At 47.1% G+C, this 25202-nt stretch overlaps 1 protein-coding gene across 2 annotated transcripts in view; it reads right to left on the reverse strand.

The window, feature by feature from the left end:
• LOC116363055 (rhophilin-2-like) overlaps positions 1 to 6611 on the reverse strand; it is an 80887-nt gene extending 74276 nt beyond the window's left edge. Inside the window, exon 1 of one of the 2 annotated variants that reach the window (XM_031816974.1) lies at positions 6255 to 6528. In XM_031816974.1, coding sequence (XP_031672834.1) covers positions 6255 to 6320 — 66 coding nt within the window. In that variant the 5' untranslated portion in view covers positions 6321 to 6528. Of the gene's footprint in view, positions 1 to 6254 lie in introns of both variants that reach the window. The other variant, XM_031816975.1, reaches the window with a different exon arrangement.
• Between the last annotated feature and the right edge of the window lie 18591 nt (positions 6612 to 25202).

The following is a 25202-nucleotide window of genomic DNA, read 5'->3' on the forward strand; positions in this document are numbered from 1 at the left end:
AGATGGTCTTTATGGTGATCTATTTACTAGGCTCTACCCTGGGCTCCTGTACAGATGGTCTTTATGGTGATCTATTTACTAGGCTCTACCCTGGGCTCCTGTACAGATGGTCTTTATGGTGATCTATTTACTAGGCTCTACCCTGGGCTCCTGTACAGATGGTCTTTATGGTGATCTATTTACTAGGCTCTACCCTGGGCTCCTGTACAGATGGTCTTTATGGTGATCTATTTACTAGGCTCTACCCTGGGCTCCTGTACAGATAGTCTTTATGGTGATCTATTTACTAGGCTCTACCCTGGGCTCCTGTACAGATGGTCTTTATGGTGATCTATTTACTAGGCTCTACTCTGGGCTCCTGTACAGATGGTCTTTATGGTGATCTATTTACTAGGCTCTACCCTGGGCTCCTGTACAGATGGTCTTTATGGTGATCTATTTACTAGGCTCTACCCTGGGCTCCTGTACAGATGGTCTTTATGGTGATCTATTTACTAGGCTCTACCCTGGGCTCCTGTACAGATGGTCTTTATGGTGATCTATTTACTAGGCTCTACTCTGGGCTCCTGTACAGATGGTCTTTATGGTGATCTATTTACTAGGCTCTACCCTGGGCTCCTGTACAGATGGTCTTTATGGTGATCTATTTACTAGGCTCTACCCTGGGCTCCTGTACAGATGGTCTTTATGGTGATCTATTTACTAGGCTCTACCCTGGGCTCCTGTACAGATGGTCTTTATGGTGATCTATTTACTAGGCTCTACCCTGGGCTCCTGTACAGATGGTCTTTATGGTGATCTATTTACTAGGCTCTACCCTGGGCTCCTGTACAGATGGTCTTTATGGTGATCTATTTACTAGGCTCTACCCTGGGCTCCTGTACAGATGGTCTTTATGGTGATCTATTTACTAGGCTCTACCCTGGGCTCCTGTACAGATGGTCTTTATGGTGATCTATTTACTAGGCTCTACCCTGGGCTCCTGTACAGATGGTCTTTATGGTGATCTATTTACTAGGCTCTACCCTGGGCTCCTGTACAGATGGTCTTTATGGTGATCTATTTACTAGGCTCTACCCTGGGCTCCTGTACAGATGGTCTTTATGGTGATCTATTTACTAGGCTCTACCCTGGGCTCCTGTACAGATGGTCTTTATGGTGATCTATTTACTAGGCTCTACTCTGGGCTTCTGTGGATATCTAATATACAATTGAAGAGTCAACATTTTGAACTACATCCTGTTTCTCCAGACACTAAACCCCTTTCTCCAGACACTAAACCCCTTTCTCCAGACACTAAACCCCTTTCTCCAGACACTAAACCCCTTTCTCCAGAAACTAAACCCCTTTCTCCAGAAACTAAACCCCTCTCGACAGAAACTAAACCCCTTTCTCCAGAAACTAAACCCCCCAGAAACTAAACCCCTTTCTCCAGAAACTAAACCCCCCAGAAACTAAACCCCTTTCTCCAGAAACTAAACCCCTTTCTCCAGAAACTAAACCCCTTTCTCCAGAAACTAAACCCCTTTCTCCAGAAACTAAACCCCTTTCTCCAGACACTAAACCCCTTTCTCCAGACACTAAACCCCTTTCTCCAGACACTAAACCCCTTTCTCCAGACACTAAACCCCTTTCTCCAGACACTAAACCCCTTTCTCCAGACACTAAACCCCTTTCTCCAGACACTAAACCCCTTTCTCCAGAAACTAAACCCCTTTCTCCAGAAACTCCCAGGAATCCAAGATTCAATCCAGGAGAAACTACATCTCTGAAGAATAACTCTGGTTTCATGACAGGTCTTTCATTGGCTGTGTCCCAAATGGCCCGTCTAGCGCACTACTTTAGACCAGGGCCCCTCTAGCGCACTACTTTAGACCAGGACCCATTGCAGATAGTGTACCATTCGACCAGGGCCCATAGGGAATAGTGTACCATTCGATCAAAGGGGGATACCTAGTCAGTTGGGGAAAGGGGGGAGATACCTAGTCAGTTGGGGAAAGGGGGGGAGATACCTAGTCAGTTGGGGAAAGGGGGGGAGATACCTAGTCAGTTGGGGAAAGGGGGGGAGATACCTAGTCAGTTGGGGAAAGGGGGGGAGATACCTAGTCAGTTGGGGAAAGGGGGGGAGATACCTAGTCAGTTGGGGAAAGGGGGGGAGATACCTAGTCAGTTGGGGAAAGGGGGGGAGATACCTAGTCAGTTGGGGAAAGGGGGGGAGATACCTAGTCAGTTGGGGAAAGTGGGGGGGGATACCTAGTCAGTTGGGGAAAGGGGGGGGAGATACCTAGTCAGTTGGGGAAAGGGGGGGGAGATACCTAGTCAGTTGGGGAAAGGGGGGGGAGATACCTAGTCAGTTGGGGAAAGGGGGAAATACCTAGTCAGTTGGGGAAAGGGGGGGAGATACCTAGTCAGTTGGGGAAAGGGGGGGGGGATACCTAGTCAGTTGGGGAAAGGGGGAGATACCTAGTCAGTTGGGGAAAGGGGGGGGGGGGGATACCTAGTCAGTAGGGGAAGGGGGGGGGGGGGAGAGATACCTAGTCAGTTGGGGAAAGGGGGAAATACCTAGTCAGTTGGGAAAAGGGGGGGAGATACCTAGTCAGTTGGGGAAAGGGGGAGATACCTAGTCAGTAGGGGAAGGGGGGGGGGGGGGGGGGGGGGGATACCTAGTCAGTTGGGGAAAGGGGGGAGATACCTAGTCAGTAGGGGAAGGGGGGGGGGGGGATACCTAGTCAGTTGGGGAAAGGGGGGAGATACCTAGTCAGTAGGGGAAGGGGGGGGGGGGGAGATACCTAGTCAGTTGGGGAAAGGGGGGGGATACCTAGTCAGTTGGGGAAAGGGGGAGATACCTAGTCAGTTGGGGAAAGGGGGGAGATACCTAGTCAGTTGGGGAAAGGGGGAAATACCTAGTCAGTTGGGAAAAGGGGGGGGTGATACCTAGTCAGTTGGGGAAAGGGGGAGATACCTAGTCAGTTGGGGAAAGGGGGAGATACCTAGTCAGTTGCTCAACAGAAAGCCTTCAACCTCAATGGGTCTTCCGCAATTAACCCAACCCCTCTGAATCAGAGAGGTGAGGTGGGGACTATCGACGTCATCGGCACCCGGGGAACAGTTGTTGTTGGGGGTTAACTACCTTGCTCAAGGGCAGAACGGCAGATTGCTCCATCTTGCCGTCTCGGGAATTTGAACCAGCGACCATTCGGTTACCGGCCCATTGAGATGAACTGCTAGGTTAGAGAGAGAGCTTGGCAGTCTGCTGTCATTACTGCTAGCTAGCATACGACGAAAAGGGCAGTTATCGGGGGAAACCAGCAGTATTTCAATCTTCTCGATGGAGCAGCATGGAACCTGTGGATAAAGATCCCGTTTGGGACAGATCCCAGATCTCTGCATTGAGATATATGGGTGAGACAACGTCTCTCGCCGAGTCCACAGTGTGTTAATGGAAACATGATTGTGCATCCGACTCCTGAGCAGCTCAGTGTAAACAAGCGTAACGGTAGGGTTTGGTATCTTCTAGCAGACTGCCAAGCTATCTCTCTAAACCTCGCCTGCTTGGTATCCAGGGGGCATGTTCCTCAGAAAGACACACACACACACACACCACAGACAGGAGCACAACACACACACCACAGACAGGAGCACAACACACACACCACAGACAGGAGCACAACACACACACCACAGACAGGAGCACAACACACACACCACAGACAGGAGCACAACACACACACCACAGACAGGAGCACAACACACACACCACAGACAGGAGCACAACACACACACCACAGACAGGAGCACAACACACACACCACAGACAGGAACACAACACACACACCACAGACAGGAACACAACACACACACCACAGACAGGAACACAACACACACACACCACAGACAGGAACACAACACACACACCACAGACAGGAACACAAAACACACACCACAGACAGGAACACAAAACACACACCACAGACAGGAACACAAAACACACACCACAGACAGGAACACAAAACACACACCACAGACAGGAACACAAAACACACACCACAGACAGGAACACAAACACACACCACAGACAGGAACACAAAACACACACCACAGACACACAGGCAGGAAGGAGCACACACACACACCCCCACACACACCTCAGTAGATAAAGCATTCCATAAATACCTGATAATGTATTCACAGTAGGCTGTAAGATATAGGTCCATTAGGCTGGCCACTATCACACCCCCCCCACCCCCCCCCCCCCCCCCCCACACACACACACACCCCCCCCCCCCCCCCCCCCCCCCCCCCCCACACACACACACCCCACACACACATCCCCCCCCCCCCCCCCCCCCCCCCCACACACACCACACACACACACACACACACACACACCCCACACACACCACCCCCCCCCCACCCCCCCCACACACACACACACAATACTCCCTAATAGTTTCTTTCTTGTTAGCAAAATACTGGGAGCAACAGGATATAAGGTTGATGTTCTTTCACCCTGGTCCCGTCTTTAAATGGACCAAGTGATCAGTTGCTCATCCACAGATTGACATGTTTTGGCTCAAACACATTAAGGAAATACATTCCACAAAGGGAACTTTTAACACCTGTGAAATGAAAAGCATTCCAGGTGACTACCTCATGAAGCTGGTTGAGAGAATGCCAAGATTGTGCCAAGCTGTCATCAAGGCAAAGGGTGGCTACTTTGAAGAATCTCAAATATAAAATCTATTTTGATTACTACATGTGTTTTTTCATAGTGTTGATGTCTTCACTATTATTCTATAAGGTAGAAAAATGGTCATATAAAGGGTGTTAGTCAAAGGTTTTGCATCTCTACAATGTTTTAATGTCGATTCTTGTATCTCACCACATTAGTTATTAACATAATGATTTAGCAATCAGTTGTGTTGTGACAAGGTAGGGGTGGTATACAATAGATAGCCCTATTTGATAAAAGACCAAGTCCATATTATGGCCAGAACAGCTTAAATAAGAAAAGAGAAATTACAGTCCATCATTACTTTAAGACATGAAGGTCAGTCAATACGGAACATTTCAAGAACTTTTCAAGTTTATTCAGGTGCAGTCGCAAAAACCATCCAGCGCTATGATGAAACTGTCTCTCATGAGGATCGCCACAGGAAAGGAAGACCCAGAATTACCTCTGCTGCAGAGGATCAGTTCATTAGAGTTATCAGCCTCAGAAATGACAGCCCAAATAAATGCTTCACAGAGTTCAAGTAACAGACACATCTCAACATCAACTGTTCAGAGGAGACTGAGTGAATCAGGCCTTCGTGGTCAAATTGCTGCAAAGAAACCACTACTAAAGGGCACCAATAAGAAGAAGACACTTGCTTGGGCCAAGAAACATGACCAATCGACATTAGACCTGTGGAAATATGTCCTTTGGTCTGGAGTCCAAATGTTTGGTTCAAACCTGATGATTTCTGCATGTGTGTTATGGTGGGGGGGTAGTGGGGTGCTGCATCAGATGACCTGGCCTCCACAATCACCCGACCTCAACCCAATTGAGATTGTTTGGGATGAGTTGAACCGCAGAGTGAAGGCAAAGCATCCAACAAGTGCTCAGCATATGTGGGAACTCCTTAAAATACTGTTGGAAAAGCATTCCAGGTGAAGCTGGTTGAGAGAATACCAAGAGTGGGCAAAGCTCTCACCAAGGCAAAGGGTGGCTATTTGAAGAATCTCAAATATAACATATTTAGATTTGTTTAACACTTATTTTTTTTGTTACTACATGATTCCGTGTTATTTTATAGTTTTGATGTCTTCACAATTATTTTACAACGTATAAAATAGAATAAATAAAGAAAAACCCTTCTAAAACGTTTGAAGTGTTTAAACACCAGAAGATCTTTGACAACCAACTGCCGTATGTTCCAATGCGATAGCGACCAATGACATTAAGTGGCCACTGCCACACCTGACAATCAGTCAAACCCATTAAAACCCGCAGATAGCGTTATCGTATTTAAATAAAAAAAATGGGTAGAAACCAATAATCAAACAGGTAGTACGTCAGACATCAACACCGGTTGTTTTGATAGAGATTAAATACATCAGAAATACATCCACTAGGCCGCTATTCATGTCAGTGAAAGCAGAAACACTGCGTTCATAACAGACAGAGTCCATTCATAAGTGAACGGTTTGTAAACACATTTATCGCGTAACCGCGCTATCATCTCTATCATAAAAACTTAAAAATCACTCACCTTTTTAAAATATCCATTCTGACCCGCTCGGTCCTTGATTCCGTTGGTAAGTATTGTATCCGTCATTCTGAACTTTTAAAATGCAGCCAAAAGCTTCGAAGAAATACGGAAAACGGGAATATGGTTGTGAGCCTGTTATTCAACAGGTGCGCTTTCCCCAGCTATTACAATCAGTCACTGGTTCGGTCTCTCGTCTATTCGTTATGTGACATCACTCTACCAGACAGTCGCTATTCTCCGCGCAGCTAAACTAGAAACCCCACCCCGAGAGTGTGACGGCAGCGGATCGCAGCGCAGACAAAACGGTAAAGTTATCAGTATCTTTAGTTGCAGTGTGTTGCTTTTGTAGGTAGGCGGGGCTCCAATCGCTCCTCTTGAGTATTTGCATAAGAGGCGTAACCCTCTGCCCAGGAGCCTGCTTCATGGTTGTACGTGGAAGGATCCTTTGCCTTTAGAGAATGTTTTATGATACAGAAGTATGCAAGAAAACACCTTCCATATGTTTGGCTTGGCCTACTTTTCTTTTATTACTTTTCTTCTTGTTTCTCTCACCTACATAGAGTACAGCAACTTATAGCTGCAAGCAGCAATGAACGGGGTCCACAGGATGACAAAGATCAGAGTTGATTTCCCGTGGTTTGAATACCAAACCTAACAGGCTTCCTCATGGTAATGTTTTTGATGACTCTAAAAGGTTTCAAGCTGATAGGCTATTGTGAAGTGGATTTACAAAGGATTTAAAAGGTGCAATATGCAATAATCGCTCCTCCATTTCCTGGTTGCTAAAATTTGAATAGTTATTTCAGTTTATGTGACAAAACAAGCACTCAGAGTGTAGTCCTAATAAGAGCATGTCTATTCTGGGCTCTGGTTTTTAACAGTGTAACACTGAGGTAATGCTCAGTCTTGAAACTGTTTCTGTACTTGTTGTTGTTTAAGTTTGTCGGAGTTGAGAACCCTAACTCGCATAGGTATGTGGTGCCAAACTGGACCAGAACATCTACTGCTTTCTCAGTCAGGCAGGAGACCACTTCCTGTTGTAGATGAACAACCCAGAACCGGTTCTCAGCCAGGCAGGAGACTACTTCCTGTTGTAGATGAACAGGCCAGAACTGGTTCTCAGTCAGGCAGGAGACCACTTCCTGTTGTAGATGAACAGCCCAGAACCGGTTCTCAGCCAGACTGGAGACCACTTCCTGTTGTAGATGAACAACCCAGAACCGGTTCTCAGTCAGGCAGGAGACCATTTCCTGTTGTAGATGAACAGCCCAGAACCGTTTCTCAGTCAGGCAGGAGACCACTTCCTGTTGTAGATGAACAGCCCAGAACCGTTTCTCAGTCAGGCAGGAGACCACTTCCTGTTGTAGATGAACAGCCCAGAACCGTTTCTCAGTCAGGCAGGAGACCACTTCCTGTTGTAGATGAACATCCCAGAACCGGTTCTCAGTCAGGCAGGAGACCACTTCCTGTTGTAGATGAACAGGCCAGAACCGGTTCTCAGCCAGGCAGGAGATCACTTCCTGCTGTAGATGAACAGCCCAGAACCGGTTCTCAGTCAGGCAGGAGACCACTTCCTGTTGTAGATGAACAACCCAGAACCGGTTCTCAGACAGGCAGGAGACCACTTCCTGTTGTAGATGAACAGGCCAGAACCAGTTCTCAGTCAGGCAGGAGACCACTTCCTGTTGTAGATGAACAACCCAGAACCGGTTTTCAGTCAAGACAGGAGACCATTTCCTGTTGTAGATGAACAACCCAGAACCGGTTTTCAGTCAGACAGGAGACCATTTCCTGTTGTAGATGAACAGGCCAGAACCGGTTCTCAGTCAGGCTGGAGACCACTTCCAGTTGTAGATGAACAACCCAGAACCGGTTCTCAGTCAGGCAGGAGACCATTTCCTGTTGTAGATGAACAACCCAGAAACTGTATGAGTGGGTTCTGTCAGGCAGGAGACCACTTCCTGCTGTAGATGAACAACCCAGAACCGGTTCTCAGTCAGGCAGGAGACCCCTTCCTGTTGTAGATGAACAACCCAGAACCGGTTCTCAGGCAGGCAGGAGACCATTTCAAATGCGTTTCATGATTATTGAGCTCAGTCAGAGCTTGTGGCTAGAATGAGTCCATTTGATGACAGCAGTGAGTGGTGGCAAGTGGGAATAACAAGTCAGTGACTGACAGCACATCATCTGCTGTTGAACCACAGCGCTGCGTCGTGTGGGAGGCTGAGTGAGCTTCAAGAAAACTGCTGAAAAAAACATCCGGTAAAAACTGCTGAAAAAAACATCCGGTAAACCAGGAAGCACACTGGCATCTCTCTCTACCTCCCCCTTCTCCCTCTCCTTCTCCCTTCTCCTTCTCCCCTCTTCTTCTCCCCTCTCCCTCTCCCCTCTCTCCTTCTCCCCTCTCCCTCTCCTTCTCCCTTCTCCTTCTCCCCTCTTCTTCTCCCCTCTCCCTCTCCCCTCTCTCCTTCTCCCCTCTCCCTCTCCCCTCTCCTTCTCCCCTCTTCTTCTCCCCTCTCCCTCTCCCCTCTCCTTCTACCCTCTCCATCTCCCCTCTACTCTCTCCTTCTCCCCTCTTCTTCTACCCTCTCTCTCTCCCCTCTCCTCTCTCCTTCTCCCCTCTCCTTCTCCTCTCTCCCTCTCCATCTCCCCTCTCTTTCTCCCCTCTCCTCTCTCCTTCTCCCTCTCCCTCTCCCCTCTACCTCTCCTTCTCCCTCTCCTTCTCCTTCTCCCCTCTCCCTCTCCTTCTCCCCTCTCCTTCTCCTCTCTCCCTCTCCCTCTCTCCTTCTCCCTCTCCCTCTCCGTCTCCCTCTCCCTCTCCTTCTCCCTCTCCTTCTCCCTCTCCCTCTCCGTCTCCCTCTCCCTCTCCTTCTCCCTCTCCTTCTCCCCTCTCCCTCTCCCCTCTCCCCTGTCCCTCTCCCCTCTACCTCTCACGCAGCTGCCAAACTGAGCCTGCTGTTTAAGCTGAAAGCGCACTGAACAAAGAGATGCACTTGGCCAAATCAAATACCACTACTTAATAAATAATTCTGAATGTCCACTGACACGTCGCGACCCACCATTAGCCTACTGTCACCAAGGTCTACTAACAGCGTTGGTCAGCCATGTTGTGGTTTGTGATATTACTCCTCTCTGTCACAACAAGTGGCAGGATACTGGGGGAACACACACCGATGGCACTATTGTCCTCACGTTGTGCGGTGTCCAGGTAATTGGTGTGTCTTTGGTTGCTTAGAAACTGTACGGGGCAAACGTGACATGTTATTTCTAAGCTCTTCAGACACAGTGATTGTTCTTCAAGGTTGCTGTCGTGGTGATTATGTTGTTGATTGCTGGGAATGATTCCAGCTAGAGGAGGGCCGGCATTTTCAAAACCACCTGGTCCGTCTTTATTTATAGGGACCCTTGAATGAAAACCTTTTAGAAGTAAAACAAGTTGTGTTGTTGTCGTCTGAAAACTGTAATATTCTCTGGATTTTTATCCAAATTTGTTCGAAAAGAAAATACTTATTTTTTTATTTATTTTTAAGTTCAGATTGAATTGGAATAAAACAAATAAATAAATAATATAGATCATAGTGGTTGTTAAGATAGGCAGGGAGTCGTTAAGGAAACACCCTGGCTACTTGACAGACATGAAAGACATGTTTCATGTGAACAAGATGGCGTCGACAGAGAGGGCTGCCTCGCTTCCTTAGGAAACTTTGCAGGATTTTTTATTTTAATTAACGTATTACAAGAATTTCCCTCGCAATAACATCTGCTAACCATGTGACCAATAACATCTGCTAACCATGTGACCAATAACATCTGCTAACCATGTGACCAATAACATCTGTTAACCATGTGACCAATAACATCAGCTAACCATGTGTATGTGACCAATAACATCTGTTAACCATGTGTATGTGACCAATAACATCTGCTAACCATGTGACCAATAACATCTGCTAACCATGTGACCAATAACATCTGTTAACCATGTGTATGTGACCAATAACATCTGCTAACCATGTGTATGTGACCAATAACATCTGCTAACCATGTGACCAATAACATCTGCTAACCATGTGTATGTGACCAATAACATCTGCTAACCATGTGTATGTGACCAATAACATCTGCTAACCATGTGTATGTAACCAATAACATCTACTAACCATGTGACCAATAACATCTGCTAACCATGTGTATATGACCAATAACATCTGCTAACCATGTGTATGTGACCAATAACATCTGCTAACCATGTGACCAATAACATCTGCTAACCATGTGACCAATAACATCTGTTAACCATGTGTATGTGACCAATAACATCTGCTAACCATGTGTATGTGACCAATAACATCTGCTAACCATGTGTATGTGACCAATAACATCTGCTAACCATGTGACCAATAACATCTGCTAACCATGTGACCAATAACATCTGTTAACCATGTGTATGTGACCAATAACATCTGCTAACCATGTGTATGTGACCAATAACATCTGCTAACCATGTGTATGTGACCAATAACATCTGCTAACCATGTGTATGTGACCAATAACATCAGCTAACCATGTGTATGTGACCAATAACATCTGCTAACCATGTGTATGTGACCAATAACATCTGCTAACCATGTGTATGTGACCAATAACATCTCCTTACCATGTGTATGTGACCAATAACATCTACTAACCATGTGTATGTGACCAATAACATCTACTAACCATGTGTATGTGACCAATAACATCAGCTAACCATGTGACCAATAACATCTGCTAACCCTGTGTATGTGACCAATAACATCTGCTAACCATGTGTATGTGACCAATAACATCAGCTAACCATGTGACCAATAACATCTGCTAACCCTGTGTATGTGACCAATAACATCTACTAACCATGTGACCAATAACGTCTGTTAACCATGTGTATGTGACCAATAACGTCTGTTAACCATGTGTATGTGACCAATAACGTCTGTTAACCATGTGTATGTGACCAATAACATCAGCTAACCATGTGTATGTGACCAATAACATCTGCTAACCCTGTGTATGTGACCAATAACATCTACTAACCATGTGTCCAATAACATCTGCTAACCATGTGTATGTGACCAATAACATCTGCTAACCATGTGTATGTGACCAATAACATCTACTAACCATGTGACCAATAACATCTGCTAACCATGTGTATGTGACCAATAATGTCTGTTAACCATGTGTATGTGACCAATAACGTCTGTTAACCATGTGTATGTGACCAATAACGTCTGTTAACCATGTGTATGTGACCAATAACGTCTGTTAACCATGTGTATGTGACCAATAACGTCTGTTAACCATGTGTATGTGACCAATAACATCTCCTTACCATGTGTATGTGACCAATAACATCTCCTTACCATGTGTATGTGACCAATAACATCTCCTTACCATGTGTATGTGACCAATAACATTAAACTCTTAAAGGGAAAATTCACTCAAAAAACTATATTTTGGTATTTCTTTTCATTAGGGTTAGGGTTAGGGCTTTCATTAGGGTTAGGGTTAGGGCTTTCATTAGGGTTAGGGTTAGGGCTTTCATTAGGGTTAAGGTTAGGGTTAGGGTTAGGGTAGGGTTAGGGTTAGGGTTAGGGCTTTCATTAGGGTTAGGGTTAGGGTTAGGGTTAGGGTTTTCATTAGGGTTAGGGTTAGGGTAGGGTTAGGGTTAGGGTTAGGGTAGGGTTAGGGTTAGGGTAGGGTTAGGGTTAGGGTTAGGGTTAGGGTAGGGTTAGGGTTAGGGTTAGGGTTAGGGTTAGGGCTTTCATTAGTCCGCTGTTGATGCCGTCCCAAAATGTTTCATTTGTCAACAGTCAAGTTTTCAAGATATTGGACGAGCAAGAAGCAACATATCACCGGCCAGGCAGACCCCCATACCCCCTTATGTAGAGGAAGCAACATATCACCGGCCAGGCAGACCCCCATACCCCCTTATGTAGAGGAAGCAACATATCACCGGCCAGGCAGACCCCCATACCCCCTTATGTAGAGGAAGCAACATATCACCGGCCAGGCAGACCCCCATACCCCCTTATGTAGAGGAAGCAACATATCACCGGCCAGGACCTGGCAGACCCCCATACCCCCTTATGTAGAGGAAGCAACATATCACCGGCCAGAACCTGGCAGACCCCCATACCCCCTTATGTAGAGGAAGTGAATTAACATTATCATGACGATGTGGGCGGTGACTATTGACACGTTCATGTGCCAGTCGGAAGTTGGACATTTCAGAGTTTCTAGGTCCGACTTGCACGTGAACGGCGGCAACTTGGCTCAAGGTTAGGGTCTGTCAGGGACTGAGGGATAGGGATAGGGTCTGTCAGGGACTGAGAGATAGGGATAGGGTCTGTCAGGGACTGAGGGATAGGGATAGGGTCTATCAGGGACTGAGGGATAGGGATAGGGTCTGTCAGGGACTGAGGGATAGGGATAGGGTCTGTCAGGGACTGAGGGTTAGGGATAGGGTCTGTCAGGGACTGAGGGATAGGGATGGGGTCTGTCAGGGACTGAGGGATAGGGATAGGGTCTGTCAGGGACTGAGGGATAGGGTCTGTCAGGGACTGAGGGATAGGGATAGGGTCTGTCAGGGACTGAGGGATAGGGATAGGGTCTGTCAGGGACTGAGGGATAGGGTCTGTCAGGGACTGAGGGATAGGGTCTGCCAGGGACTGAGGGATAGGGATAGGGTCTGTCAGGGACTGAGGGATAGGGATAGGGTCTGTCAGGGACTGAGGGATAGGGTCAGTCAGGGACTGAGGGATAGGGATAGGGTCTGTCAGGGACTGAGGGATAGGGATAGGGTCTGTCAGGGACTGAGGGATAGGGTCTGTCAGGGACTGAGGGATAGGGATAGGGTCTGTCAGGGACTGAGGGATAGGGTCTGTCAGGGACTGAGGGATAGAGATAGGGTCTATCAGGGACTGAGGGATAGGGTCTGTCTGGGACTGAGGGATAGGGTCTGTCAGGGACTGAGGGATAGGGTCTGTCAGGGACTGAGGGATAGGGTCTGTCAGGGACTGAGGGATAGGGATAGGGTCTGTCAGGGACTGAGGGATAGGGTCTGTCAGGGACTGAGGTATAGAGATAGGGTCTATCAGGGACTGAGGGATAGGGTCTGTCAGGGACTGAGGGATAGAGATAGGGTCTGTCAGGGACTGAGGGATAGGGTCTGTCAGGGACTGAGGGATAGAGATAGGGTCTGTCAGGGACTGAGGGATAGGGTCTGTCAGGGACTGAGGGATAGGGTCTGTCAGGGACTGAGGGATAGGGTCTGTCAGGGACTGAGGGACAGGGATAGGGTCTGTCAGGGACTGAGGGTAGGGTCTGTCAGGGACTGAGGGATAGGGTCTGTCAGGGACTGAGGGATAGGGATAATGTCTGTCAGGGACTGAGGGATAGGGTCTGTCAGGGACTGAGGGATAGGGATAGGGTCTGTCAGGGACTGAGGGATAGGGATAGGGTCTGTCAGGGACTGAGGGATAGGGATAGGGTCTGTCAGGGACTGAGGGATAGGGTCTGTCAGGGACTGAGGGATAGGGTCTGCCAGGGACTGAGGGATAGGGATAGGGTCTGTCAGGGACTGAGGGATAGGGATAGGGTCTGTCAGGGACTGAGGGATAGGGTCAGTCAGGGACTGAGGGATAGGGATAGGGTCTGTCAGGGACTGAGGGATAGGGATAGGGTCTGTCAGGGACTGAGGGATAGGGTCTGTCAGGGACTGAGGGATAGGGATAGGGTCTGTCAGGGACTGAGGGATAGGGTCTGTCAGGGACTGAGGGATAGAGATAGGGTCTATCAGGGACTGAGGGATAGGGTCTGTCTGGGACTGAGGGATAGGGTCTGTCAGGGACTGAGGGATAGGGTCTGTCAGGGACTGAGGGATAGGGTCTGTCAGGGACTGAGGTATAGAGATAGGGTCTATCAGGGACTGAGGGATAGGGTCTGTCAGGGACTGAGGGATAGAGATAGGGTCTGTCAGGGACTGAGGGATAGGGTCTGTCAGGGACTGAGGGATAGAGATAGGGTCTGTCAGGGACTGAGGGATAGGGATAATGTCTGTCAGGGACTGAGGGATAGGGTCTGTCAGGGACTGAGGGATAGGGATAGGGTCTGTCAGGGACTGAGGCTTAGTGATAGGGTCTATCAGGGACTGAGGGATAGGGATAGGGTCTGTCAGGGACTGAGGGATAGAGATAGGGTCTGTCAGGGACTGAGGGTAGGTTCTGTCAGGGACTGAGGGATAGGGTCTGTTAGGGACAGAGGGATAGGGTCTGTCAGGGACTGAGGGATAGGGTCTGTCAGGGACTGAGGGATAGGGTCTGTCAGGGACTGAGGGATAGGGTCTGTCAGGGACTGAGGGATAGGGATAGGGTCTGTCAGGGACTGAGGGATAGGGATAGGGTCTGTCAGGGACTGAGGGATAGGGATAGGGTCTATCAGGGACTGAGGGATAGGGTCTGTCAGGGACTGAGGGATAGGGTCTGTCAGGGACTGAGGGATAGAGATAGGGTCTATTAGGGACTGAGGGATAGGGTCTGTCAGGGACTGAGGGATAGGGTCTGTCAGGGACTGAGGGATAGAGATAGGGTCTGTCAGTGACTGAGATATAGGGATAGGGTCTGTCAGGGACTGAGGGATAGGGATAGGGTCTGCCAGGGACTGAGGGATAGGGATAGGGTCTATCAGGGACTGAGATATAGGGATAGGGTCTGTCAGGGACTGAGGGTAGGGATAGGGTCTGTCAGTGACTGAGAGATAGGGTCTATCAGGGACTGAGGGATAGGGTCTGTCCCGGACTGAGGGATAGGGTCTATCAGGGACTGAGGAATAGGGATATGGTCTGTCAGGGACTGAGGGATAGTGTCTGTCAGGGACTGAGGGATAGGGTCTATCAGGGACTGAGGGATAGGGTCTGTCAGGGACTGAGGGATAGGGTCTGTCAGGGACTGAGGTATAGAGATAGGGTCTATCAGGGACTAAGGGATAGGGTCTGTCAGGGACTGAGGGATAGGGATAGGGTATGTCAGGGACTGAGGGTAGGGTCTGTCAGGGACTGAGGGATACGGTCTGTCAGGGACTGAGGGATAGGGTCTATCAGGGACTGAGGGTGGTGGGGTGGAGGGGTGGTGTGGTGGAGGAGTGGAGGAGTGGTGTGGTGGAGGAGTGGTGTGGTGGAGGGGTGGAGGAGTGGAGGAGTTGTGGGGTGGAGGGATGGTGAGGTGGTGTGTTGGAGGGGTGGTGGGGTGGAGGAGTGGTGGGGTGGAGGGATGGTGACGTGGTGTGGTGGAGGAGTGGAGGGGTGGTGGGGTGGAGGAGTGGAGGGGTGGAGGAGTGGTGGGGTGGAGGGGTGGTGGGGTGGAGGAGTGGTGGGGTGGAGGAGTGGTGGGGTGGAGGAGTGGAGGAGTGGTGGGGTGGAGGGGTGGAGGAGTGGAGGAGTGGTGTGGTGGAGGGGTGGTGTGGTGGAGGGGTGGTTGGGTGGAGGAGTGGAGGAGGGGTGTGGTGGAGGTGTGGAGGGATGCTGGAACACCCTACTTTCTTTTTCTCTGATAAACTCAGCTTGCACAAAATCTAGGTAGCTACCATTTGTAACTGTGATGTGTGGTCTGTCCTGTCTGTCCTGTCAGTCACTGTCTGTCCTGTCTGTCCTGTCAGTCACTGTCTGTCCTGTCTGTCCTGTCAGTCACTGTCTGTCCTGTCTGTCCTGTCAGTCACTGTCTGTCCTGTCTGTCCTGTCTGTCCTGTCAGTCACTGTCTGTGCAGTGTGTCCTGTCCTGTCTGTCCTGTCTGTCCTGTCTTGTCCTGTCTGTCCTGTCAGTCACTGTCTGTCCTGTCAGTCACTGTCTGTCCTGTCTGTCCTGTCAGTCACTGTCTGTCCTGTCTGTCCTGTCAGTCACTGTCTGTCCTGTCTGTCCTGTCTGTCCTGTCTGTCCTGTCAGTCACTGTCTGTCCTGTCAGTCACTGTCTGTGCTGTGTGTCCTGTCCTGTCTGTCCTGTCTGTCCTGTCTTGTCCTGTCTGTCCTGTCTTGTCCTGTCTGTCCTGTCAGTCACTGTCTGTCCTGTCAGTCACTGTCTGTGCTGTGTGTCCTGTCCTGTCTGTCACTGTCCTGTCCTATCCTGTCTTGTCCTGTCTGTCCTGTCCTGTCCTGTCTGTCCTATCCTGTCTGTCCTTTCTGTCCTGCCCTGTCTGTCCTGTCTGTCCTGTACTGTCTGTCCTCTCAGTCACTGTCTGTCCTGTCTTGTCCTGTCCTGTCTTGTCCTGTCTGTCCTGTCTTGTCCAGATAGAGACAGAGGGAGTCCGTGGAACAGTCCTGTCATGGTTCTCCACTCCCTCTAGAGGACAGATAGAGACAGAGGGAGTCCGTGGAACAGCCCTGTCATGGTTCTCCACTCCCTCTAAAGGACAGATAGAGACAGAGGGAGTCCGTGGAACAGTCCTGTCATGGTTCTCCACTCCCTCTAGAGGACAGATAGAGACAGAGGGAGTCCGTGGAACAGTCCTGTCATGGTTCTCCACTCCCTCTAAAGGACAGATAGAGACAGAGGGAGTCCGTGGAACAGTCCTGTCATGGTTCTCCACTCCCTCTAAAGGACAGAGGGAGTCTGTGGAACAGTCGTGTCATGGTTCTCCACTCCCCCTACAGAGGGAGTCTGTGGAACAGTCGTGTCATGGTTCTCCACTCCCTCTAGAGGACAGATGAAGAGAGAGAGAGGGAGTCCATGGAACCGTCCTGTCAATGACGATAATAGTTAGAATAATTTTTTTTGCAGGTGTAAGAAATATATTCTGTTCTATTTGTGAAGTTCAGCTAAATTAGTTTCATAAGCATTGAATTGAATGTTTGTTTGAATATGTCTTGTAACAACAACAGAAAAATATTCCATTATTTCCATTGCCAGGTTTCCTTCATGTGTACCTGACTGACATCGTGTGGTTGTTTGACGGTACTGCACCCCAGCTGCTATTATTGTAGCGCGTCATTCAGGCTGACGGAATTAAATCGTGGGTAGGAATTGCCTCTTCACTCTTTTCCCAGGCACTTTCTTTTTCACATAATTAGATCCAAAAGGTCACAGATTATATATGAACTAGTGTACAATGTAAATGACGTGTAATTTGTCATAATGTGAAGTGTACTTTGTTGTTTTTTAACAGTTTTTTTTATTCTCTGTGTTATTCTCTGTGTTATTCTCTGTGTTATTCTCTGTGTTGTTCCCTGTGTTATTCCCTGTGTTATTCTCTGTGTTATTCCCTGTGTTATTCCCTGTGTTATTCCCTGTGTTATTCCCTGTGCCAGGGATGTGACGGTGTGTGTTATTCCCTGTGTTATTCTCTGTCCCAGGGATGTGACGGTGTGTGTTATTCCCTGTGTTATTCTCTGTGTTATTCCCTGTGTTATTCCCTGTGTTATTCCCTGTGTTATTCCCTGTGTTATTCCCTGTGTTATTCCCTGTGTTATTCCCTGTGTTATTCCCTGTGTTATTCTCTGTGTTATTCCCTGTGTTATTCCCTGTGTTATTCCCTGTGTTATTCCCTGTGTTATTCCCTGTGTTATTCTCTGTGTTATTCCCTGTGTTATTCCCTGTGTTATTCCCTGTGTTATTCCCTGTGTTATTCCCTGTGTTATTCTCTGTGTTATTCCCTGTGTTATTCCCTGTGTTATTCCCTGTGTTATTCCCTGTGTTATTCCCTGTGTTATTCCCTGTGTTATTCCCTGTGTTATTCTCTGTGTTATTCCCTGTGTTATTCTCTGTGTTATTCTCTGTGTTATTCCCTGTGTTATTCCCTGTGTTATTCTCTGTGTTATTCTCTGTGTTATTCTCTGTGTTATTCTCTGTGTTATTCCTGTGTTATTCCCTGTGTTATTCCCTGTGTTATTCTCTGTGTTATTCCCTGTGTTATTCCCTGTGTTATTCTCTGTGTTATTCCCTGTGTTATTCTCTGTGTTATTCCCTGTGTTATTCCCTGTCCCAGGGATGTGACGGTGTGTGTTATTCCCTGTCCCAGGGATGTGACGGTGTGTGTTATTCCCTGTGTTATTCTCTGTCCCAGGGATGTGACGGTGTGTGTTATTCTCTGTGTTATTCTCTGTGTTATTCTCTGTGTTATTCCCTGTGTTATTCCCTGTGTTATTCCCTGTGTTATTCTCTGTGTTATTCTCTGTGTTATTCCCTGTGTTATTCTCTGTGTTATTCTCTGTGTTATTCCCTGTGTTATTCCCTGTGTTATTCCCTGTGTTATTCCCTGTCCCAGGGATGTGACGGTGTGTGTTATTCCCTGTGTTATTCTCTGTGTTATTCCCTGTGTTATTCTCTGTGTTATTCTCTGTGTTATTCCCTGTGTTATTCTCTGTGTTATTCCCTGTGTTATTCTCTGTGTTATTCCCTGTGTTATTCCCTGTGTTATTCCCTGTGTTATTCCCTGTGTTATTCTCTGTGTTATTCTCTGTGTTATTCCCTGTGTTATTCCCTGTGTTATTCCCTGTGTTATTCCCTGTGTTATTCTCTGTGTTATTCCCTGTGTTATTCCCTGTGTTATTCCCTGTGTTATTCTCTGTGTTATTCCCTGTGTTATTCTCTGTGTTATTCCCTGTGTTATTCCCTGTGTTATTCTCTGTGTTATTCTCTGTGTTATTCTCTGTCCCAGGGATGTGACGGTGTGTGTTATTCCCTGTGTTATTCCCTGTGTTATTCTCTGTCCCAGGGATGTGAATGAATGTGTATGTCTATGTCTATATCTCAGGGATACAGCAACTAACACTGCTGTTGTCTGTCTCAGGGATGTGATGAAACCATAAATCAACTAACACTGCTGTTGTCTGTCTCAGGGATGTGATGAAACCATAAATCAACTAACACTGCTGTTGTCTGTCTCAGGGATGTGATGAAACCATAAATCAACTAACACTGCTGTTGTCTGTCTCAGGGTGATGAAACCATAAATCAACTAACACTGCTGCTGTCTGTCTCAGGGTGATGAAACCATAAATCAACTAACACTGCTGTTGTCTGTCTCAGGGTGATGAAACCATAAATCAACTAACACTGCTGTTGTCTGTCTCAGGGTGATGAAACCATAAATCAACTAACACTGCTGTTGTCTGTCTCATGGTGATGAAACCATAAATCAACTAACACTGCTGTTGTCTGTCTCATGGTGATGAAACCATAAATCAACTAACACTGCTGTTGTCTGTCTCAGGGATGTGATGAAACCATAAATCAACTAACACTGCTGTTGTCTGTCTCAGGGATGTGATGAAACCATAAATCAACTAACACTGCTGTTGTCTGTCTCAGCCTCCAGTATTTATGCTGCAGTAGTTTATGTGTCGGGGGGCTGGGGTCAGTTTGTTATATCTGGAGTACTTCTCCTGTCCTATTCGGTGTCCTGTGTGAATCTAAGTGTGCGTTCTCTAATTCTCTCCTTCTCTCTTTCTTCTCTCTCTCGGAGGACCTGAGCCCTAGGACCATGCCCCAGGACTACCTGACATGATGACTCCTTGCTGTCCCCAGTCCACCTGGCCATGCTGCTGTTCCAGTTTCAACTGACCTGAGCCCTAGGACCATGCCCCAGGACTACCTGACATGATGACTCCTTGCTGTCCCCAGTCTACCTGGCCATGCTGCTGCTCCAGTTTCAACTTCCACCTGACTGTGCTGCTGCTCTAGTTTCAACTGTTCTGCCTTATTATTATTCGACCATGCTGGTCATTTATGAACATTTGAACATCTTGGCCATGTTCTGTTATAATCTCCACCCGGCACAGCCAGAAGAGGACTGGCCACCCCACATAGCCTGGTTCCTCTCTAGGTTTCTTCCTAGGTATTGGCCTTCCTAGGGAGTTTTTCCTAGCCACCGTGCTTCTACACCTGCATTGCTTGCTGTTTGGGGTTTTAGGCTGGGTTTCTGTACAGCACTTTGAGATATCAGCTGATGTACGAAGGGCTTTATAAATAAATGTGATTTGATTTGATTTGCTGTTGTCTGTCTCATGGTGATGAAACCATAAATCAACTAACACTGCTGTTGTCTGTCTCAGGGATGTGATGAAACCATAAATCAACTAACACTGCTGTTGTCTGTCCCAGGGATGTGATGAAACCATAAATCAACTAACACTGCTGTTGTCTGTCTCAGGGTGATGAAACCATAAATCAACTAACACTGCTGTTGTCTGTCTCATGGTGATGAAACCATAAATCAACTAACACTGCTGTTGTCTGTCTCATGGTGATGAAACCATAAATCAACTAACACTGCTGTTGTCTGTCTCATGGTGATGAAACCATAAATCAACTAACACTGCTGTTGTCTGTCTCAGGGTGATGAAACCATAAATCAACTAACACTGCTGTTGTCTGTCTCATGGTGATGAAACCATAAATCAACTAACACTGCTGTTGTCTGTCTCAGCCTCCAGTATTTATGCTGCAGTAGTTTATGTGTCGGGGGGCTGGGGTCAGTTTGTTATATCTGGAGTACTTCTCCTGTCCTATTCGGTGTCCTGTGTGAATCTAAGTGTGCGTTCTCTAATTCTCTCCTTCTCTCTTTCTTTCTCTCTCTCGGAGGACCTGAGCCCTAGGACCATGCCCCAGGACTACCTGACATGATGACTCCTTGCTGTCCCCAGTCCACCTGGCCATGCTGCTGTTCCAGTTTCAACTGACCTGAGCCCTAGGACCATGCCCCAGGACTACCTGACATGATGACTCCTTGCTGTCCCCAGTCCACCTGGCCATGCTGCTGTTCCAGTTTCAACTGACCTGAGCCCTAGGACCATGCCCCAGGACTACCTGACATGATGACTCCTTGCTGTCCCCAGTCTACCTGGCCATGCTGCTGCTCCAGTTTCAACTTCCACCTGACTGTGCTGCTGCTCTAGTTTCAACTGTTCTGCCTTATTATTATTCGACCATGCTGGTCATTTATGAACATTTGAACATCTTGGCCATGTTCTGTTATAATCTCCACCCGGCACAGCCAGAAGAGGACTGGCCACCCCACATAGCCTGGTTCCTCTCTAGGTTTCTTCCTAGGTATTGGCCTTCCTAGGGAGTTTTTCCTAGCCACCGTGCTTCTACACCTGCATTGCTTGCTGTTTGGGGTTTTAGGCTGGGTTTCTGTACAGCACTTTGAGATATCAGCTGATGTACGAAGGGCTTTATAAATAAATGTGATTTGATTTGATTTGCTGTTGTCTGTCTCATGGTGATGAAACCATAAATCAACTAACACTGCTGTTGTCTGTCTCAGGGATGTGATGAAACCATAAATCAACTAACACTGCTGTTGTCTGTCCCAGGGATGTGATGAAACCATAAATCAACTAACACTGCTGTTGTCTGTCTCAGGGTGATGAAACCATAAATCAACTAACACTGCTGTTGTCTGTCTCATGGTGATGAAACCATAAATCAACTAACACTGCTGTTGTCTGTCTCATGGTGATGAAACCATAAATCAACTAACACTGCTGTTGTCTGTCTCATGGTGATGAAACCATAAATCAACTAACACTGCTGTTGTCTGTCTCAGGGTGATGAAACCATAAATCAACTAACACTGCTGTTGTCTGTCTCAGGGATGTGATGAAACCATAAATCAACTAACACTGCTGTTGTCTGTCTCATGGTGATGAAACCATAAATCAACTAACACTGCTGTTGTCTGTCTCAGGGTGATGAAACCATAAATCAACTAACACTGCTGTTGTCTGTCTCAGGGATGTGATGAAACCATAAATCAACTAACACTGCTGTTGTCTGTCTCAGGGTGATGAAACCATAAATCAACTAACACTGCTGTTGTCTGTCTCATGGTGATGAAACCATAAATCAACTAACACTGCTGTTGTCTGTCTCAGGGATGTGATGAAACCATAAATCAACTAACGCTGCTGTTGTCTGTCTCAGGGATGTGATGAAACCATAAATCAACTAACACTGCTGTCGTCTGTCTCAGGGATGTGATGAAACCATAAATCAACTAACGCTGCTGTTGTCTGTCTCAGGGATGTGATGAAACCATAAATCAACTAACACTGCTGTTGTCTGTCTCAGGGATGTGATGAAACCATAAATCAACTAACACTGCTGTTGTCTGTCTCAGGGATGTGATGAAACCATAAATCAACTAACACTGCTGTTGTCTGTCTCAGGGTGATGAAACCATAAATCAACTAACACTGCTGTTGTCTGTCTCATGGTGATGAAACCATAAATCAACTAACACTGCTGTTGTCTGTCTCAGGGATGTGATGAAACCATAAATCAACTAACACTGCTGTTGTCTGTCTCAGGGATGTGATGAAACCATAAATCAACTAACACTGCTGTGTCTGTCTCAGGGATGTGATGAAACCATAAATCAACTAACACTGCTGTTGTCTGTCTCAGGGTGATGAAACCATAAATCAACTAACACTGCTGTTGTCTGTCTCAGGGATGTGATGAAACCATAAATCAACTAACACTGCTGTCGTCTGTCTCAGAACAAATAAAGGTTCCGTGAGCACCGTTGTGTCCGTGCCTGCTGATTGGTTGCCTCGGGAAAGGAGTTAGAATCAGAAGGTTACATAGGTTTATATGTGACATATATTATGCTTCCACCTACTATATAAAAGTCTAACAATTTATTTGATCTGTTTAGGCACATGGCACATGGCCTCCCGTACTTTGATGGATAAAATGTTTTTTAAACCTTTATTTTACCAAGTCAGTTAAGAACAAATTCTTATTTTCAATGACGGCCTAGGAACAGTGGGTTAACTGGTCTAGGAACAGTGGGTTAACTGGTCTAGGAACAGTGGGTTAACTGGTCTAGGAACAGTGGGTTAACTGCCTGTTCAGGGGCAGAACGACAGATTTGTACCTTGTCAGCTCGGGGGTTTGAACTCGCAACCTTTCGGTTACTAGTCCAACGCTCTAACCACTGCAGGGTGCAACAACCTGGAAATACAACCACTCCTCAACCACCACAAGGGGGCGATAAACGTCTGTGTTTCAGTAAAGGTGCAGATTTCCAAGAACCGTGGAAAAAGGTGTTTTGACAGGCGTTGAAATCACAGGGCATCTTGTCAAACTGGTACATCTGAAACACTAAAATACTCTATTCCTGTGAGAATCACTGAACCATCTAAACCGCTGTGAGAATCACTGAACCATCTGAACCGCTGTGAGAATCACTGAACCATCTGAACCCGCTGTGAGAATCACTGAACCATCTGAACCGCTGTGAGAATCACTGAACCATCTAAACCGCTGTGAGAATCACTGAACCATCTAAACCGCTGTGAGAATCATTGAACCATCTAAACCGCTGTGAGAATCACTGAACCATCTGAACCCGCTGTGAGAATCACTGAACCATCTGAACCGCTGTGAGAATCACTGAACCATCTAAACCGCTGTGAGAATCACTGAACCATCTAAACCGCTGTGAGAATCATTGAACCATCTAAACCGCTGTGAGAATCACTGAACCATCTAAACCTGCTGTGAGAATCACTGAACCATCTAAACCGCTGTGAGAATCACTGAACCATCTAAACCACTGTGAGAATCATTGAACCATCTAAACCTGCTGTGAGAATCATTGAACCATCTAAACCGCTGTGAGAATCATTGAACCATCTAAACCGCTGTGAGAATCACTGAACCATCTAAACCGCTGTGAGAATCACTGAACCATCTAAACCTGCTGTGAGAATCACTGAACCATCTAAACCTGCTGTGAGAATCACTGAACCATCTAAACCCGCTGTGAGAATCACTGAACCATCTAAACCGCTGTGAGAATCACTGAACCATCTAAACCTGCTGTGAGAATCATTGAACCATCTAAACCCTCTGAGAGAATCACTGAACCATCTAACTGTGAATATCTTCCCATAACCACATATATAGTATTATAGTATTATTATATAGTATTTTCAGCTGAAAGAACGGGAAGTATAGAAATAGGGCACATAGAACAGATCTACAGGTTCCCAGACTGGCTTTCAATGAGATGAACAGATCTACAGGTTCCCAGACTGGCTTTCAATGAGAAGAACAGATCTACAGGTTCCCAGACTGGCTTTCAATGAGATGAACAGATCTACAGGATCTCAGACTGGCTTTCAATGAGAAGAACAGATCTACAGGTTCCCAGACTGGCTTTCAATGAGAAGAACAGATCTACAGGTTCCCAGACTGGCTTTCAATGAGAGAACAGATCCTACAGGTTCCCAGACTGGCTTTCAATGAGATGAACAGATCTACAGGTTCTCAGACTGGCTTTCAATGAGATGGTCCAGGGCCCTCTCTCTCTCCCTCCCACACACACTGGTTGAATCAACGTGGATAGATTGTTGAATGACGTCTGTGCCCAGTCGGTTTCTCTCTCTCCTTCTCTCTCTCTCTCTCTCTCCTTCTCTCTCTCTCTCTCCTTCTCTTAATCTCTCTCTCTCTCTCCTCTCTCTCTCTCTCTCTCTCTCTCCTCTCTCTCTCTCCTCCTCTCTCTCTCTCTCTCTCTCTCTCTCTGTCTCTCTCTTCTCTTCCCCTCTCTCTCTCTCTCCTTCTCTTGACCTCTCTCTCTCTCTCTCTCTCTCTTCTTCTCTCTCTCTCCTTCTCTTGATCCTCTCTCTCTGTCTCTCTCCTCCTTCTCTCTCTTCTCTCTCCTCTCTCTTCTCTCTCTCTCTCTCTCTCTCGCTCTCTCTCTCTCTCTCCTTCTCTTGATCTCTCTCTCTCTGTCTCTCTCTCTCTCCTCTTCTCTCTCTCCTTCTCTTGATCTCTCTCTTCCTTCTCTTGATCTCTCTTTTTTTTCTCTCTCCCCTTCTCTTCTCTCTTCTCTCTCTCTCTCTCTCTCTCTCTATCTCTCTTCTCTCTCTCTCTCTCTCTCTCTCCTTCTCTGGATCTCTCTCTCTC

The sequence above is a fragment of the Oncorhynchus kisutch genome, unplaced genomic scaffold (assembly GCF_002021735.2).
Source record: "Oncorhynchus kisutch isolate 150728-3 unplaced genomic scaffold, Okis_V2 scaffold907, whole genome shotgun sequence".
NCBI lineage: Eukaryota > Metazoa > Chordata > Actinopteri > Salmoniformes > Salmonidae > Oncorhynchus > Oncorhynchus kisutch.